At 56.4% G+C, this 18,421-nt stretch overlaps 1 protein-coding gene across 2 annotated transcripts in view; it reads left to right on the forward strand.

The window, feature by feature from the left end:
- The window catches only part of ACAN (aggrecan), a 61,362-nt gene that overhangs the window by 39,284 nt on the left and 3,657 nt on the right, over nt 1-18,421 (forward strand). The window contains exons 11-15 of one of the 2 annotated variants that reach the window (XM_080651835.1): nt 2,125-2,340; nt 3,109-6,864; nt 12,328-12,441; nt 16,251-16,409; nt 17,534-17,616. In XM_080651835.1, coding sequence (XP_080507961.1) covers nt 2,125-2,340; nt 3,109-6,864; nt 12,328-12,441; nt 16,251-16,409; nt 17,534-17,616 — 4,328 coding nt within the window. The remainder of the gene's footprint in view (nt 1-2,124; nt 2,341-3,108; nt 6,865-12,327; nt 12,442-16,250; nt 16,410-17,533; nt 17,617-18,421) is intronic. The other variant, XM_080651836.1, reaches the window with a different exon arrangement.

The raw sequence follows: 18,421 nt of genomic DNA on the forward strand, positions 1-18,421 counted from the left end.
TGTTTATTTCGATAGAGACGTGCTGAATGCAAAGGGCTGAAATAAATGAGTCATCGTTAATATAAAATAGTAGAACATTTTAATAAAAATTAGTATTTTTTTAACATTAACTTACCAGACACTGAATAATGGCACAAATGAATAAGCATAACGCAAATAAACCTATTTTTCTTGTTCTCTGAAAGCAAAATATTTCCTGTTGCGCACACCAAACAAGTCAGTCCAAGACTAATGATGTGCCCATCGGCAGCTAAAATATTCGCTGCTGGTGTTAGTGGAGAGAAATGGTGCACCTGCGCGTAAGGCGCGTCAGGGAAATGAATGAAACACGATGATAGTGATCAGTCATTAGCGAACGTTGTAGTTCGTTGTTAATAATTATGTATAACAGGATATTGTAAAAATTAAGTTACAAAATTTTTATTAAAATGTTTCTTACATACCATTATATTGGCCGGGCCACAAAAATACTTGTCGTCGGCTGCATGCGGCCCGCGGGCCGAGAGTTGGACGTGCTTGTTCTAAGGTTTCCCGGAGACAAGTAGAAGTAAGAACCCGGGCTCTGAATTCAAGCAGACCTGAATTTTCATTATGGCTCTGCTGCTTAGTAGTTGTGTGACCCTGGGCAAGTCACTTAACCTCTCAGATCCTCTTCTTCATCTATAAAATCATGATGTAGCTGAGGATTAACTGAGGTCGTGCACAGAAAACACTTGACTGAGTGCCTGGGACATAGTAAATGCTCAATAAATAGTAGCTTTGCAATTATAAATGATTTTTACACAAATCAAATTCTCTCCTGCTTGAAAGTATTTTTATGATGAGTTTAGACAAATTATTCTATTGACTAAACATCAACAACTTATGTGGGTTTTTTAATATGTTTTCATTGATTTCAGAGTGGAAGGGAGAGGGAGAGAGAGCTAGAAACATCAACGATGAGAGGGAATCATGGATTGGCTTCCCCCTGCACACTCCACACTGGGAATCGAGCCCACAACCCGGGCATGTGCCCTGACTGGGAATCGAACCGTGACCCCCTGGTTCATAGATCAGCACTCAACCACTGAGCCATGCCAGCCGGGCAGCAGTTCATGCTTTTAATTGGCCCATGCTGCTGAGGGCACGCTGCCAGATGTGTGGTTGGTTCAGAGATCTGCCACTTAAAAGCCACTGACTCTGGGCAAGTCACTTAATTCTGTGTCTTAGTTTCCTCATCGGGAAGTGACATATAGTATCTATCCCATATGGTGATTATGGGATAAAATGCTCTAGAGTACATAACACCTTTAAACCATGCCTGGCATCCTATATAATAAAAAGGTAATATGCAAATTGTCCCCTCAACCAGGAATTCAACCAGAGTATGACCAGGGGGCGGGGCCAGACCACCAACTGCCCAGTGCCCCTCCCCCTGGCCAGCCCCGTCCCTTATTGGCCCCCCCACCCCAATCGGGGGTGGGGCCAGCCCACCAACCTCCCACGGCCCCTCCCCGCAGCTAGCCCAGCCCAATGGGCCCCAATCAGGGCGGCCCGCTGAACCCCACCATTACATGAATTCTTGCACCAGGCCTCTAGTGTATAATAAATTCTGTAGGAGAGATACCCCATACCACCCTAAAATAAAGTGTCAGTGGTATGTGCATATTGATAGTGTAATTGTTGCAAAACAGCTCTTATTAATTGATGAGGTCAAAAGTGATCTCTCTTGCCCGGCTACAGGGGCTCAGTGGTTGAACATTGACCTATGAACCAGGAGGTCACGGTTCAGTTCCCAGGCAGGGATCGTGCAGGAGGCAGCCAATCAATGATTCTCTCATCATTGATGTTTCTCTCTCTCTCTCCCTCTCCTTTCCTCTCTGAAGTTAATAGAAAAAAAAAATATATATATATATATATATATATATATATATATATATATATTTTTTTTTTTTTTTTTTTTTTAAAGTGATCTCTCTGGATTGCTGGGTGGAGGTGGGGGTTGAGGCCCAGAAAGGCTCTGGCACAGGCCTGGCTCGCCTCAGACTCCCCTAGTTGCCCTCAAGAAGGGCCAGCGGTGGCGGGGGGGGGGGGGGGGGGGAGAAGCCTGGTAAAAAGGAACCCTCACCACCACATCTCGTCTAGGTGTCTCGGCTGCGCCCTCTCCCGGAGAAGATCGGGGTGGCACACCCACACCACCCTCAGATGTGGAGGACTGGATCACTCCCCAAGTGGGACCTGGCGTGGCTGCTGTTCCCTCGGGGGAGGAGACCACTGCCGTCCCAGATTTCACCATGGAGCCAGAGAACCACACGGAGTGGGAACGAGCCTACACCCCAGCGGGCACCTTGCCGCTGCCAGGTCGGTGTGGAGGGCTGGGTTCAGATGAATGATTCTCACACTCAATCGAGCAGCAGCCTTGTGGGCATGCTGGGCCCGCGCCCAAGTCTGATTCGGTGGGGCTAGGGTGGGGTCTGAGAATTTGCTTTTCTATCAAGCTGTCCCGTGCCGCTGGTGCTTCTAGTCCAGGGACCACACTTTGAGAACCACGTGTTTAGATACGATGAGATGATGATGTGCAAGTACATGAAGGGTGACCTTGATTGCCCTCCGTGAGAGCCAGGCCCCCGTACCCAGTGGGTTGTGTGGATGGCACCCCCTAAAATCTCACAAAGCACAGCCTGAGGGTGCTGGGGAGTTTCTTGGTCTCCCTCTTTCCCTCCCTTTCTCCTTTCTTTCCAGAGATACTGTGCAAGGTTCCATTAGAAAATGTCTGAACACATGTCTGAGCTCTTGAAAGAAAAAAAATTTTTTTTAATATTTTTATTGATTTCAGAGAAGAAGGGAGAGGGAGAGAGAGATGGAAATATCAATGATGAGAGACAATCATGGATCGGCTGCCTCCTGCATGCCCCACACTGGGGATCAAGCCCGTAACTCAGGCATGTGCCCTTGACTGGAACCGAACCCCCTTCAGTCCACAGACCAACGCTCTACCTGCTGAGCCAAACAAGCCAGGACAAAGAAAAGTTTTACTGAGAAGGGAATGGAACTGGGCATCTCTACATGAGCTTCAAATGGGCAGAGTTACTAAATCCCCACCTTGTCTTTCTTCCTCTCGTCCTCCAGGGGTCCCTCCTACATGGCCTCCCACTAGCATAGCCACAGAGGAGAGCACAGAAGGCCCTTCTGCCACAGAAGTACCGTTGGCCTCAGAGGAACCATCCCCCTCAGAAGAGCCATCCCCCTCAGAGGAGCCATCCCCCTCGGAGACGCCATCCCCCTCAGAGGAGCCAGTCCCCTCCCAGGAGCCGCTGTTCACACCGTCACCCCCAGTGCCCAGTGGGATGGAGCTGCCGAGCTCCGGGGAGGCATCCGGGGAACCGGAAGTCAGTGGTGACTTCTCAGCCAGTGGAGAAGCTTCAGGACACCCGGGCGCCAGTGGGCAGCCCTCGGAAGACCTTGACTCCAGTGGTGTCACCTCAGCAGCGGGCTCAGGCCTGCCCGTGGGAAGTGGACTGGCCTCGGGGGATGAAGATGGAATTACATGGTCCAACACTTCTCAAGTTGGTGGGCTGCCTTCTGGGGGTGAGGGCCTGGAAGGCTCTGCCTCCGGAGTAGAGGACCTGGGTGGACTTCCTTCTGGAGGTGAGACTCATCCAGAAAGTTCTGCCTCTGGAGTAGAGGACCTCAGTGGACTTCCTAGTGGAGGTGAGAGTCATCTAGAGACATCTACCTCTGGAGTAGACCTGGGTGGACGTCCTTCTGGAGGTGAGACTCTTCCAGAAAGTTCTGCCTCTGGAGTAGAGGACCTCAGTGGACTTCCTAGTGGAGGTGAGAGTCATCTAGAGACGTCTACCTCTGGAGTAGACCTGGGTGGACGTCCTTCTGGAGCTGAGACTCTTCCAGAAAGTTCTGCCTCTGGAGTAGAGGACCTGGGTGGACTTCCTTCTGGAGCTGAGACTCTTCCAGAAAGTTCTGCCTCTGGAGTAGAGGACCTGGGTGGACTTCCTTCTGGAGGTGAAACTCTTCCAGAAACTACTGCCTCTGGAGGAGAGGACCTGGGTGGATTTCCTTCTGGAGGTGAGACTCTTCCAGAAACTACTGCCTCTGGAGTAGAAGACCTGGGTGGACGTCCTTCTGGAGCTGAGACTCTTCCAGAAAGTTCTGCCTCTGGAGTAGAGGACCTGGGTGGACTTCCTTCTGGAGCTGAGACTCTTCCAGAAAGTTCTGCCTCTGGAGTAGAGGACCTGGGTGGACTTCCTTCTGGAGGTGAAACTCTTCCAGAAACTACTGCCTCTGGAGGAGAGGACCTGGGTGGATTTCCTTCTGGAGGTGAGACTCTTCCAGAAACTACTGCCTCTGGAGTAGAGGACCTGGGTGGATTTCCTTCTGGAGGTGAGACTCTTCCAGAAAGTTCTGCCTCTGGACTAGAGGACCTCGGTGGACTTCCTTCTGGAGGTGAGACTCTTCCAGAAAGTTCTGCCTCTGGAGGAGAGGACCTCAGTGGACTTCCTTCTGGAGGTGAGACTCTTCCAGAAAGTTCTGCCTCTGGAGTAGAGGACCTCAGTGGACTTCCTTCTGGAGGTGAGACTCTTCCAGAAAGTTCTGCCTCTGGGGTAGAGGACCTTGGTGAACTTCCATCTGGAAGAGACGGTCTGGAGACCTCTGCTTCTGGAGTAGGGGAGGACCTCAGTGGACTTCCTTCTGGAAGAGAGGGCCTAGAGACCTCTGGTTCTGGACCTGAGGACCTCAGCGGGTTGTCTTCTGGAAAAGAAGCCTGGATCGGGTCAGCTTCTGGAGACGTGGACCTTGGCAGAATACCTTCTGGAACTCTTGGAAGCGGGCAAGCTCCAGAAGCAAGCGGCCTCCCCTCGGGATTTAGTGGTGAGTATTCTGGAATGGACCTCGGAAGTGGCCCATCCTCCGGCTCACCGGACTCCAGTGGGCTTCCGTCTGGGCTCCCGACTGTCTCCCTGGTGGATACCACGCTGGTGGAAGTGGTCACAGCCACCACTGCGGGTGAGCTGGAAGGGCGGGGCACCATCGGCGTGAGTGGTGCTGGCGAGATATCTGGGCTGCCCTTCAGCGAGTTGGACATTAGCGGGGGAGCGAGTGGGTTCCCTTCGGGAGCTGAACTCAGTGGCCAGCCATCTGGATCTCCTGAAATCAGCGGGGAAACATCTGGATTCTTTGGTGTCAGTGGACAGCCATCAGGATTCCCTGACATCAGTGGGGGAACATCCGGGCTCTTTGAGCTCAGTGGGCAGCCCTCGGGGCTTCTGGAGGAAACATCTGGAATGGCCGAGCTTAGTGGGCAGTCCTCCGGACAGCCAGGTGTCAGCGGAGAAGCTTCTGGCGATCTTGGCAGCGGCCGCCCGTTTGGCATGATTGACCCGAGGGGAGAAACATCCAGGGTCCCTGACCTCAGTGGGCAGCCATCGGGGTGGCCAGGGTTCAGCGGGGCCACCTCTGGGATCCCTGACCTGGTTTCCGGTTCCACGAGTGGCAGCGGTGATGCTTCCGGCATTACATTTGTGGACAGCCCTTTTGTTGAGGTGACCCCAACTCCATTTAGAGAAGAAGAAGGTTTAGGGTCCGTGGAACTCAGCGGCCTCCCGTCTGGGGAGACGGATCTCTCAGGCACCTCTGGGATGGTGGATGTCAGCGGACAGGCGTCTGGGGCCACTGACACCAGCGGGTTGACGTCGCAGCCTCCGGAATTCAGCGGCCTGCCCAGCGGAGCCGCCGAGCTCAGTGGGGAAGCCTCCGGAGCTGAGGTGGGGAGCAGCCTGCCCTCCGGAGCCTATGACGGCAGTGGGCCCCCGCGGGGCTTCCCCACCGTCTCGCTTGTAGACAGAACTTTGGTGGAATCTGTAACCCAGCCTCCAACGGCCCAAGAGGCAGGAGAGGGGCCTTCGGGCATTCTGGAACTCAGCGGCGCCCATTCCGGAGCGCCGGACACGTCCGGGGACCATTCTGGACTGTCGGACCTCAGTGGGTCGCAGTCCGGGCTGGTAGAGCCCAGTGGCGAGCCTTCGAGCACCCCGTATTTCAGTGGGGACTTCTCCGGCACCACGGATGTAAGTGGGGAGTCTTCTGCCGCCACGAGCACCAGCGGGGAGGCCTCGGGACTGCCGGACGTCACTTTAATCACTTCTGAATTCGTGGAGGGTGTCACTGAACCAACTGTTTCCCAGGAGCTCGGCCAGAGACCCCCTTTGACACACACACCCCAGATTTTTGAGTCCAGCGGAGAAGCCTCTACATCGGGGGACCTCAGTGGAGCCACGCCAAGCTTCCCCGGGTCAGGGGTCGAAGCGTCATCAGTCCCAGAATCCAGCAGCGAAACACCGGCCTATCCTGAGGCTGGGGTGGGGGTGTCTGCTGCTCCTGAGGCCAGCGGGGTGGCTTCGGGGACCCCTGATGTGAGTGAAACCACCACCTCCTTCCACGTAGCTGACCTGGAGGGAACCTCAGGCCTGGGAGTGAGCGGCAGCCCCTCCACATTCCAGGAAGGGCCCACGGAGGGCTCCACCCCGTCGGGAATGAGTGGAGAGTCGATCACCACCCACGATGTGGCCACGGAGACCTCGGGCTGGCCTCCGGCCACTCCCGTGGCTTCTGGAGACGGGACGGAAATCAGCGGAGACCTGTCTGGTCGCACCTCGGGGCTGGGTGTTGTCATCGGCACCAGCGTCCCGGAGTTTGAATGGACCCAGGAGACCCAGCGCCCTGCAGAGGCGCATCTAGAAATGGAGTCCTCAAGCCCCGTGCACTCGGGAGAAGAGGCCCAAACAGCCGAAACAGCCATCTCCCCAACAGACGCTTCTTCCATCCCAACTTCAGCAGAAGGGACCGAAGGATCGGAGGCAACCACTACAGGTATGGTTGGCATCTTTTATTCCTTTCGATGTGTTTGGGTAATTCAGGTGGTAGCATAGTAGGAGGCGATGTAGATTCAAGGTTCTGAGCACCGCTCCCCCAGAGATGCGCTGTGCAGCCTCAGGCAAGTTTCTTAACCTCTCTGATCTTCACCCGTGAAACGGGAATAGTACCAGGGAAGATTAAACAGCATGTAACTATATATAAAACGAGCGCTGAGCATCAGAGTAGGCACGGTTGTGCCCTAGCCAGTTTGGTTCAGTGGAAAGAGCGTCGGCCTGCGGGCTGAAAGGTCCCAGGTTCAATTCTGGGCAAGGGCATGTACCTTGGTTGCAGGCTTGATCTCCGGCCCTGGTTGGAGCATGTGCAGAGGCAACCAATTGATGTGTCTCTCTCACATCCATGTTTCTCTCTGTCTCTCCCTCTCCCTTCCACTCTCTCTAAAAACCAATGGGAAAATATCCTCAGGTGAGGATGAACAACAACAAAAGATTAGTGATTGCTACCATTAAGTTATATCTTGAGAACATGTATGTGTGAACCTGATTACTTGCCGTGGGCACAGAGAGAGGGAATGATGACTGTGGATCGAGCATGTCAAACTCGCACTGGTGGGCCACAGGCCTCGGTTAAGCAACTTTGACGTGCTTGAATAGTGCTGGAAATTATGCTCCTGCCCCCTTCCCATGAGTGAGTGTGGGAGGAGAGAAGGAACCCCCTGGTGGCCTTTATGCCCAAATATGTATATATTTGGTGCAGGGTTCAAACCAGCACAATTTAAGGAATGATGATGTGTCATTTGAGCTGAGTCCTGACTCTAGCCCGTGTCCCCACCCCGACCCCAGTTCAAGGGACTCCTGTGGACTGTAGTGACTGTCTCACCTCAGCAGCATCCCAGCACCAGGCACCAGCAGCTGAGCCTTCCCCCCCTTTTGCTTTGGGGTCCCTTGCACATCGCTGTGTGCCCAGGGCCCTTTCCTGGTCAGAGAGCCCAGCCCCCAGGTGCCAGGGCTAGGTGTCCAGGAGGCGCCCCAGAAACACGCTGACCCCAAGTCAGCCTCGTGAGCTTGGGGGACCTCGTGCCCCAACCTCGAGGTCTCGGAGGCTGCGCTGCACCCCAGGCGGCCGGCTGCTTGGTGCTCAGCCTCTCCCCGGGGGTTGCAGCCCGAGTCAGGTCCTGCGCCGAGGATCCCTGTGGCCCTGGGACCTGCCAGGAGACGGAGGGACACGTCCTATGCCTGTGCCCCCCTGGCCACATGGGCGAGCACCGCGATATAGGTGAGACCCTCATGGCGCGGGGAGTGCAGGCAGGAGAGGGTGGGGACCACTGAGGTCACCTGACGCTCAGGCTGGTCAGACTACCTGGGGCCAGAAGCCACGTCTTTCTAGGGCATCTGTTCCACATGGCGGTTTGGGAGAAAAAAGTCAAGCTAAGTAATTAAACGGAGAAGTAGTTAGTGTCGCCGATGGTGGTTTGAGGAGCGGAATGTGAAATGTGCTTGAATTGTTTTTTCCTTTTTAAATATGTTTTTATTAATTTCAGAGAGGAAGGATAGGGAGAGAGAGAGAGAGATAGAAACATCAATGATGAGAGAGAATCATGGATCGGCTGCCTCCTGCACGCCTCACACTGGGGATGGAGCCTGCAACCCGGGCATGTGCCCTTGCCCAGAATCGAACCTGGGACCCTTCAGTCCTCAGTCCAATGCTCTATCCACTGAGCCAAACCAGCTTGGACATGTGCTTGAATTTTAAAGATAAAAGTTGAAACTTCAAAGAAATGCTGAATGAGGGTGTATATTGGGGATAGCTGGTCACGCCCCGCGGTCCCTATGAGGACACTCGGAAGAGCTATTGCGCATCATGGGTGGGCAGACCTCTCCAAGGAAAGTTCCCTACATACGTGGGTCTGAGCGAGGTTTGGGTCCCCTTCGTGCCCTGCAGGAAATGACCCAGAGCTTGTCACCGAGCCCCGGGACTCACAGCTGCAGGTCAGGCGTGATCCAGCAGCTCCCTCGTAGTATCTTTTGACACCTCTCCATTCTTAGCAGCCCCTTCCCCAACCTGACACTTAAAGCAAAAGTGTGACACTGGTATCAGAAGTCACAGCTCACGTCCCCAAACCCCTGAAATTAGAAATAGGTGACAGTGGACCTTAACTAACCTTGTGTAAGGACATCCTTTCTCTAATCATGTCTTGTCTTTTTTTACTAGAGGCACGGTGCACGAATTCGTGCACGGGTGGGGTCCCTTGGCCTGGCCGGCAATCAGGGCCGATCGGGGCCAATCAGGACCAGCCAGCCAGGGGGGAGGGACCATGGGAGGTTGGCCAGCTGCGTGAGGTTGTCTGTGGGAGTGCACTGACCACCAGGGGGCAGCTCCTGCCTTGAGCATCTGCCCCCTGGTGGTCAGTGCACATCATAGCAACCGGTCATTTGGTTGACTGGTCGTAATGGTCACTTAGGCTTTTATATATAGAGATGTATATTTTTAATTGATTTCAGAGAGGAAGAGAGAGAAAAAAAAAAGAAAAAAGAAGAGAGAGAAACATCAATGATGAGAGAGAATCATGGATCGGCTGCCTCCTGCACGCCCCCTCCTGGGGATGGAGCCCACAACTCAGGCATGTGCCCTGACCGGGAATCGAACCATGGCCTCCTAGTTCATAGGTCGATGCTCAACCCCTGAGCCACACCGGCTGGGCTCGAATCATATCTTTTAAAAAGGCTTTCTTCCCAGACAGCTTCGTGAGTAACTTGGTCACTTCATCTGTTCCCTTACCTCTAATATGGCACAGTGATGTTCCTGCCACAGGCCTGTTGGGGGGATAATGTGTGTGAGACATAGCACCTGGCTCCGGCAAGATTCCTGAGAGACCTTGGGTCCCTCTCTTTCCTCTCTTCCTTCATGTAATCTGCCCGTTGCCCAAAGCCCTTCCTGTTCCCCTCCCCCGTGCCCCCTACGGCCACCTTGTCTGGTGTCCCCCACTCTGCGCTCGCTCACAGCGGGGCCGGCCCCACTCCCTCTCATGGTTCCAGAAGATGAGCAATGTCCTAACTGCCCTTCACGGAAAGAGGTGGCCATGCTGGGCCAGGGTGGCCATGAAGAGCCCGCCCGGGGCCGTCAGCCCTCTTCCTACTGCCGGGGATGCTGACTCGCAGCCTCCCTGAACCCGCCCCCCCCCTCCCCCCGCAAGACACCCACAGGCTGTCTGGGCTCCGGGACGGGCGCCCTTCCTTCCCGCCTCATGTGTGAGCCCAGGGCCCTGCACAAGATGGCTCTGAGCCCTGGAACCGGTTCCTTGAGTTTTGCAGTCCCCCCGACTTTCTCAGATGTTGGCCGCACACAGAAGGCAAAACACAACTGCTCCCTGAAACCTCAGGCCACATGGGAGTGGGGGAGGGGGTGATAGAAGCCACTGGAACACCTGGAAGCCACCTGGCCGGGCCTCCCCGGGGCCTCTGCCCCTCCTGCCCTCTCCTCCGTGGTCTGGGCACAGGCCCCGGGGCTGACATCTGCCTCTTCTGCCCACAGGCCACCCCTGTCCCCCCCGCCACCCCGCTCTGTACAACTGCTTTAGCGCCTACATTTGCTTAATCCCCCCTCGCCCAGTGCTCCCCATCTCCCGCAATGACGCCGCTAATGGACAAAGGAGAGCGGTCGCCCCCCCAGCTTCCGCCGGCCCACCAGCCTGACCTATTGCTGCTCCTGCTGCTGCTGGGAACCCAAGTGCATGCTGGGATTGCAGTCGGTCCCTCATGCATTTGGGTTTTGCTTGGAACAGTTCCAGACTCGGAACTGTCGGTGCCTAGTCGCCTAGTCCGCGGTGTGCACTCCCCCGAGATGAAGTTAAGAAGTTCGTGGCAAGACAGAGGCGCCTGCAGGCCACCCATTCATTGCGCAGACCCAACCCTCCTCTAGGCGCCACCCACGAGGCGGCAGGGAGAAGGGTCCAGAAGGAAGTGCGTTTGCCTTCTAATCGGAGGACTGGCTGTAAGGCGTAGTCTGCCCTTGTGAGAGGCAAGAACTAATCCCTGCTCACCTCGAGGCCCCCCCCAGACACGGGGGATCCTGACGGTTGTATGCGCACAGACGCACATACCAAGGCCGAGCCACCTATCTGGATCCCCCATGAGCCCGTGGGACCCATTCATTGCAGATTTGCATTGATCTCCTGGGAAGAGGAGGTTCCCAGTTCCTTGCAACGTGTTCCCAGGGGAAGCAGCCCAGGAAAGACCCAGCAGGAGCGCCTGGAATACAAATACCAAGGTCTCCAGCTTCTCAGAAAGAGCCAGAAAGACCAGATTTAGGAGGAGATGCAGTGCTTACCTTGGCCAGTGGAGAAAAACTCGAGGCAGAGGCCAACGGCATTCAAGTCCTGCAAAGAAGTCGGGTCAGGAAGAACAACTTGGACCGGAAGCACAGAAGGGAAGAGAGGGCCTGGGAAGAAGAGGCTGATGGGGACCTGCCTGTGTCCCACGTGCTGGCGTTGGTGGGCGGCCACCTACTAAGTGCCTCACCGACCGGCTTCCAACGCGGGTCTCCCACTGGACAGAAGGGAGCCCCTCTGAAGTTGTGACTCCCTGGAGCCCTTAAACACAAACAAGATTGCCTGGGGGAAGGTTGGGCTGGGTTTCTGGCTCTCCCCCCGCCCCCCAAGCTTCATCTTCAGAAGATGCTCCAAAATCTTACTTGGGAAAGACAAGAATGGTGTCTGCGACCCACAGATGTTCGTGGCTCCCACCACACGTCCCATCCTGCCATTTTCTCGTGGTTCCTTACTCCGCAGACCTCTCATTCACTCTAGCATCGCACAACTTCCTCCCCTGGCGCACAGCTACAGAGGAAGCGAGGGAAAAGGAAGAGCTTAGCCACGCTTCAAGAACTTGACCTTCAGTGTCCTTGCTCAACGCCAGGTCAGACCCCATGGCTTCTTTTTTTATTATTGATTTCAGAGAAGAGAGAGGGAGAAAGAGAAACATCAGTGATGAGAGCGAATCATGGATCGGCTGCCTCCTGCACGCCACCTACTGGGGATGGAGCCCGCAACCCAGGCATGTGCCCTGACTGGGAATTGAACCGTGACCTCCTGGTTCATAGATCGACGTTCAACCTCTGAGCCACGCCTGCCGGGCCCCACGGCTTCTTGAAAGAGTCTCAAGAGAAGGCATCTTGGAGGTACTCGGCGCTCACACGCTTGGAAATCGGGCTCCATGGTCAGGTTGCCAGTCAAGAACCACGTGCATCCAGGAGACCCCTTGCTGGATCTTTGGCTCAGCTCCAGATGGTGGCGGTGGCGGCGGCGGCAGCGGCAGCAGCAGCAGCAGCAGCAGCAACAGTTCTCAGGAAACCCAGCCACCCCTCCCAGGGCTCAGGAGAGCCGCAGGGCCGGCCACCCAGAAAGAGGCCACAGGGCTGGCGTGGCCGGCGGGCGTCCTAATGGTGGCCCTTGGTTTCTTGCAGACATTGATGAGTGCCTCTCAAGCCCTTGTGTGAATGGAGCCACCTGCGTGGACGCCATCGACTCTTTCACATGCTTATGCCTTCCCAGCTACCGAGGGGACCTGTGTGAGATCGGTACGGCCGGCCGTCTCGGCTTCAGCTAATGTCGCTAACTGCTGCACCCCCTCCTCCTCCCTCACCCTCCCCTGCTAACCACAGGCTCCAGGCCCTGGCCGGGGCCCCCACGGTCCATCGAGAGAGCCGGTGCGGGAGCCACAGCGAGAAGTCCACCCCGACGCACCCCCACTCTTTCTGTTGCTGTCCCATCTCCGGGGCAGCGGCTGAGCTGAACACAGGAGAGACGTGCGGGCCGGGCCAGCCTGCACTTTGGAATGTGGGGCTCTGGGTGACCTTTATTTTATTTTAATATATTTTTATTGATTTCAGGGAGGAAGAGAGAGGGAGAGAGAGAGAGAGAGAAACATCAATGGTGAGAGAGAATCATGGATCGGCTGCCTCCTGCACGCCCCACATTGGGGATCGGGCCCACAATCTGGGCATGTGCCCTGACTGGGGATCAAACCGTGACCTCCTGGTTCACAGGTCAACACTCAACCACTGAGCCATGCCGGCCGGGCTATTTTAATATATTTTTATTGATTTCAGAGAGGAAGGAAGAGAGAGATAGAAACATCAACGGTGTGAGAATCATTGATCAGCTGCCTCCTGCACGCCCCACACTGGGGATTGAGCCAGCAACCCTGGGCATGTGCCCTGACTGGGAATTGAACTGTGACCTCCTGGTTCATAGGTCAACGCTCAACCACTGAGCCACGCTGGCTGGGCTCTGGTTTAAAACACTCATTTTTCCCTGGCCGGTTTGGCTCAGTGGATCGAGCGTCCGCCTGCAGACTGAAGGGTCCCGGGTTCCATTCCAGTCAAGGGCACATGCCTGGGTTGCAGGCTCAATCCCCAGGAGGGGGCGTGCAGGAGGCAGCCGATCCATGATTCTCTCTCATCGTTGATGTTTCTCTCTCTCCCTCTCCCTTCCTCTCTGAAATCAATAAAAATGTGTTGTAAATAAATACTAAGTAAATAAAACGCTAACCTCCTCAGGGCTTCCAGGCCCACGGATGATGCCACCGTCAAGGTCGGTGCATGCCTCACACTAAGAGGACAGAGTCCGTTCCTCGCGTTGGCCTTGAAGGAAGCCGTGGGCGGGGTAACTGATTGTCACTCAGGTTAACAATCAGGGATCTTCCTCGTGTGGACATGCACAGGAGCCTGTGTCTGCTGCTGTATGGCCCGTGGGACCTCGGCGGCCCCTCCGTGGCGTTGGGAGCCACTGGGCCTCACAGGCCAAGCTGCCTTCCCCTCCTTCTCCGGCAAGAGCTCAGTTTGCCTGCCTGAGAGCTCCCGCGTCACCTGCATGCTCCGGTCATGCAAGAGCAGGGATGGCTGCTGTCACCCTCTCCTCTTCACCATGGTGACCAATGCCATGACAATGCCACTTGGGCCCACACTTCCTCCCTCCCTCCCCCGTGCAAGGCACAGGGCTGGCAAGGAGAACAGAGCCTCAGTGCAAGGGGCAAGGGCTGAGTTTCATCTCTTGGGCCTTGCCTGTCCCTCTGCTTCTGCACCTGGGCCAGGCTCTGCCAGGGGAGCTGCGTGCCAGGCCGAGCCCCCTGCTCTCTCACCAGGGCCCCATATCCTGGCTCTCAGAGCCATCCCAGCTCAGAATGGGGGAGAGGAGAATTACGGTTGCTAATAGCAATGGCCCATAGAGAACTGGAAGTGTTCAGGGGCTTAAAACCATTTTCTTTTAATATATTTTTATTGATTTCAGAGAGGGAGAGAGAGAGAGAGAAACATCAATGATGAGAGAGAATCATGGATCGGCTGCCTCCTGCACGCCCCCTACTGGGGATCGAGCCCGCAATCCAGGCAAGTGCCCTGACCGGGAATCGAGCTGTGACCTCCTGGTTCATAGGTTAATGCTCAACCACTGAGCCACGCCAGCTGCGCAGAAACCACGTTTAATGCCCTCTCGGGTTGGACATCCCAGAAGCTTGCAGAAAGCAGCGGGAACTCCTGGGCAGTCTCCCTTTGGTTCTGAGCAGTGTGCGAGGCAGTAGGATCGCATGTTCCTGGAGGCATGGCCAAGTCGGGGAACTTAAGGGGTCTGCAAGGAAAGGCCTGAGTCCTCCTCCCTGCAGCCTCCCATCCTCCCCTTTCACCCCAAGTCCCCAAGACATCGGTGCATGGGGTCCCGGCTGGGGTGGGAGAAGAGGTATAAGGATTTTCTCCACAGGATGCCAACGTATTTGTCATCGGAGAGAAGGGTCTGGAAGGTCCATACGGACCACAGCCCTCGGGCGCCAGGCTGGGGAGAGGGGTGTCCTGTGGGCGTGGAGGCGGGGCCCTCACAGCACATTGGATGGAGCCACAGCCACCCAGCTGGGCCCTGGGTGCAGGCACCCAGCTAAGCAGGGCGGCATTTCCTGTCCCGTTCCATCCTGAGCCCACACCACCCCCAGGCCCTCATGCCTGGGCTCTGGTTCCCTGCTTCTCCCACTCTCAGCCCCCCTGGACTGCTGTGGCTGCTTCCTCCTCCCCACTGCCCCCCGCAGGCCTCCATCCTGCATGCATGGCCCTGCCTCTCCCGTAGCAGCTACTTGCTCCAGCTGGGCCCTAGACACTGAGGTGGCCCAAGAATGGACCCCACAGCCAGCCCTGGGGTGGTGTGGGTGCTGCACCAGCTCTGAGGCCTCCCCGCCTTCTTCCCAGACCTTTGCCTGTGGCAGGGGGGGGGGCATTGCCTGAGGGGAACAGCCACCCTGCTGCTCCTCAACCCGCCCCCCTGCTGCTTTGCCTCTTCTCAGCCTGCTGGCCTCCCACTCTCTCCACTCTTCCCACCGGCCACACCTGCACCCCTCCATCCTGAGTCTCCTTCCCCTCAGAACTGGTCCTCTCTCCCTGGGAGGCTGCCCAGGGCCCTGGGGCACCTTCACCTGGGGGACCCGGGGCAAAAGGGAAGAGGGGGTCTTGGAATTCCCCCCGCCCAGCGCTGTGCCCGCAAATGTTTAACAACGGGCTCTCGTGCAGCATCCGCCAGTTTCCGAGGGGAATACTCCCACCCGGACCCATTGAAAGCGGCCGCTGTGGTGTGGCCGGAGGCAGAGTTGGGAAGACACACGCATCAGGGCTCTCCCACGCCTGAGAGCCAGCGTCAGTGCCCCCCGCCACCCCGCCCCGCCTGTCCGTCCCCCAGGCTGCCCCGGGAGCTCCACACCAGCCCCTCCTCTAGAACCCAGAGCCCGTGACCCATAGAGCTTTGGTGGGGGGGTGGGGGACGCTCTTCCCCATCCTTCATCTGCCACCGAGAGAGAAAATCAAAAGCCAGGACCACCCCCCCACCACCGGGTTGACTGCTTGGCCCTTTAAGAGGGAGACACCGTGCACTGAGCTAGAGCCAGCTCAGACTGACGGACAGACGGGCTTGCAGCTCTGCGTCCTCTTTGGACCCAAAGCAGACTTATTTCTGCTCCTCTGTCCCCACCCCAGGGTCCCTTCATGCCCCCAGCTCTGCCTCCTGATGCTGCCGCCTTCGCACACCTCCCTGCAATCCCCTGTCTCCCTAGAGACCCTCAGAGCCTCAAGGCTTCTCACCTCCCCCAGAGCAGGCAGTGACAGGAGAGAACTGGGGGGTGGGGGGAGGGCGAAAGAGAGAAGGATCCCTGGCTTTTCTCAGAGGGTGGGAACCTGCACGCAGGGCCCGGGGGCCAGGCCTCCCTGGCGTCCACCCTGAGCCCCCATCCAGCTGGGCCTCTCCCCTCCTTTGAAGGGGTGACATCAAAGGCAGGGCGAACACAGGAGTCATTGCCAGGAGACTGGCGGCCTCGGCCCCTCCCGTCAAGGCCCCCCTCCCCCGACCTGTGTTGCAGACCAGGCGCTGTGCGAGGAGGGCTGGACCAAGTTCCAGGGCCACTGCTACCGCCACTTCCCGGAGCGCGAGAGCTGGGTGGACGCCGAGAGCCGCTGCCGGGAGCAGCAGTCCCACCTGAGCAGCATCGTCACCCCCGAGGAGCAGGAGTTTGTCAACAGTGAGTGCGCTGGGGTCCGAAGGGAAAGGGGCCGGGAGCCAGCAGACTGGGACCCAGCGAGGCTGCAGGGGTGGGACCAGGGAGGGTGGGGTGGGGGCAGGGAGGGCGAAAAGGGCTTCCCCCAGCCTGAGAGAGGAGAGAGGAGTCTTTGGGGCCACTGGCTCCTGCTGCACCCAGGACAGCCCAGCATCTATCGGAGTCAGCCCCCGGCCCTGGCCGGTTTGGCTCAGTGGATAGAGCATCAGCCTGCAGACTGAAGGGTCCCAGGTTCGATTCCGGTCAAGGGCATATGCCCGGGTTTCAGGCTCAATCCCCCGTGGGGGGCGTGCAAGAGGCAGCCAATCAATGATTCTCTCTCATCATTGATGTTTGTCTCTCTCTCCCTCTCCCTTCCTCTCGGAAATTAATAAAAATGTACTTTAAGCCCTAACCGGTTTGGCTCAGTGGATAGAGTGTCGGCCTGTGGACACAAGGTCCCAGGTTTGATTCCGGTCAAGGGCATGTACCTTGGTTGTGGGCACATACCCAGTAGGGAGTGTGCAGGAGGCAGCTGATGGATGTTTCTCTCTCATCAATGTTTCTAACTATCCCTCTCCCTTACTCTCTGTAAAAAATCAATAAAATATATATATATTTTTTTTTTAAATGTACTTTAAAGCCCTGACTGGTTTGGCTCAGTGGATAGAGCATCGGCCTGCGGACTGAAGGGTCCCAGGTTCCATTCCAGTCAAGGGCATGTACCTTGGTTGCAGGCACATCCCCAGTAGGGAGTGTGCAGGAGGCAGCTGATGGATGTTTCTCTCTCATCGATGTTTCTATCTATCCCTCTCCCTTCCTCTCTGTAAAAAATCAATAAAATATATATATATTTTTTAAATGTACTTTAAAAAGAAAAATCAGCCCCAGAGTAACCCCGTGGCTGTCACCAGCCCGTGCCAGCTGGGGGCGGTGGTCGCAGGCACTCCCAGCATGCATGTGCCCTTGTCCGGACCTCAGAAGCAGGTGGCGTGCTCCTGGGAGCGCACCCACGTCCCGCCACCCCTGTCCCCTCTGCCTCTGTGAGCTCCAGTGTCTGAGACATCCCCAGGGTGCTTTCACCCCCAACGCCCGTGTCCTCTCCGCAGACAATGCTCAGAACTACCAGTGGATCGGCCTGAACGACAGGAGCATCGAAGGGGACTTCCGCTGGTCAGATGGACACTCCCTGGTGAGTTTTGTCAGGGGCCCGGCAGTGTAGGTGACCCGAGGAGGGGGGATAGAGACCCCAGAGAGAGATGCATTCCAGCCACATCCAGAGCAGCTGCTGCTCCAGGCACTCGGGATGGGGTGGGGGGGGCGGGGGGCAGTGTCTCGCTCATCTCGGCCTTCCAACAGCAGCCCAGGGCTGGACCCGGTGAGCGAATGACCCCATGAGGGAAGGAGGAGGGCAATGAATGAGTGAAGGCAAACCACCCTGAGAGACGTATGGAAGCTTTAGAGGGCGCCTTGGCCCACAAAGGACTCGAGTGGACTCAAGGACACAGACAGACAGACAGCACCATAGTCACCAATTGAACAACACACATAGTAAATGCTTTACCTCTGGGAGCTCAAGTTGCTCAGACATCTCAGAAGGCTTCCCAGCCCGGCCGGTGTGGCTCAGTGGTTGAGCATCAACCTATGAACCAGGGGGTCACGGTTCGATCCCCGGTCAGGGCACATGCCGGGTTGCAGGCTGGATCCCCAGGAGGAGGTGTGCAGGAGGCAGCCGATCCATGATTCTCTCTCATCATTGATGTTTCTGTCTCTCCCTTCCTCTCTGAAATCAATAAAAATATATATTTAAAAAAAAAAAAACCGAGCCAGTTTGGCTCAGTGGATGGAGCATCAGCCTGTGGCCCAAAGGGTCCTGGGTTCGATTCCGGTCAAGGGCATGTACCTTGGTTGCAGGCTCCTCCTAGGTGTGCGGGCCCTTGTCCGGGCACATGCAGGAGGCAACCAATCGATGTGTCTCTCTCACATCGATGTTTCTC

This window comes from Plecotus auritus, assembly GCF_963455305.1.
Source record: "Plecotus auritus genome assembly, chromosome: 15".
NCBI lineage: Eukaryota > Metazoa > Chordata > Mammalia > Chiroptera > Vespertilionidae > Plecotus > Plecotus auritus.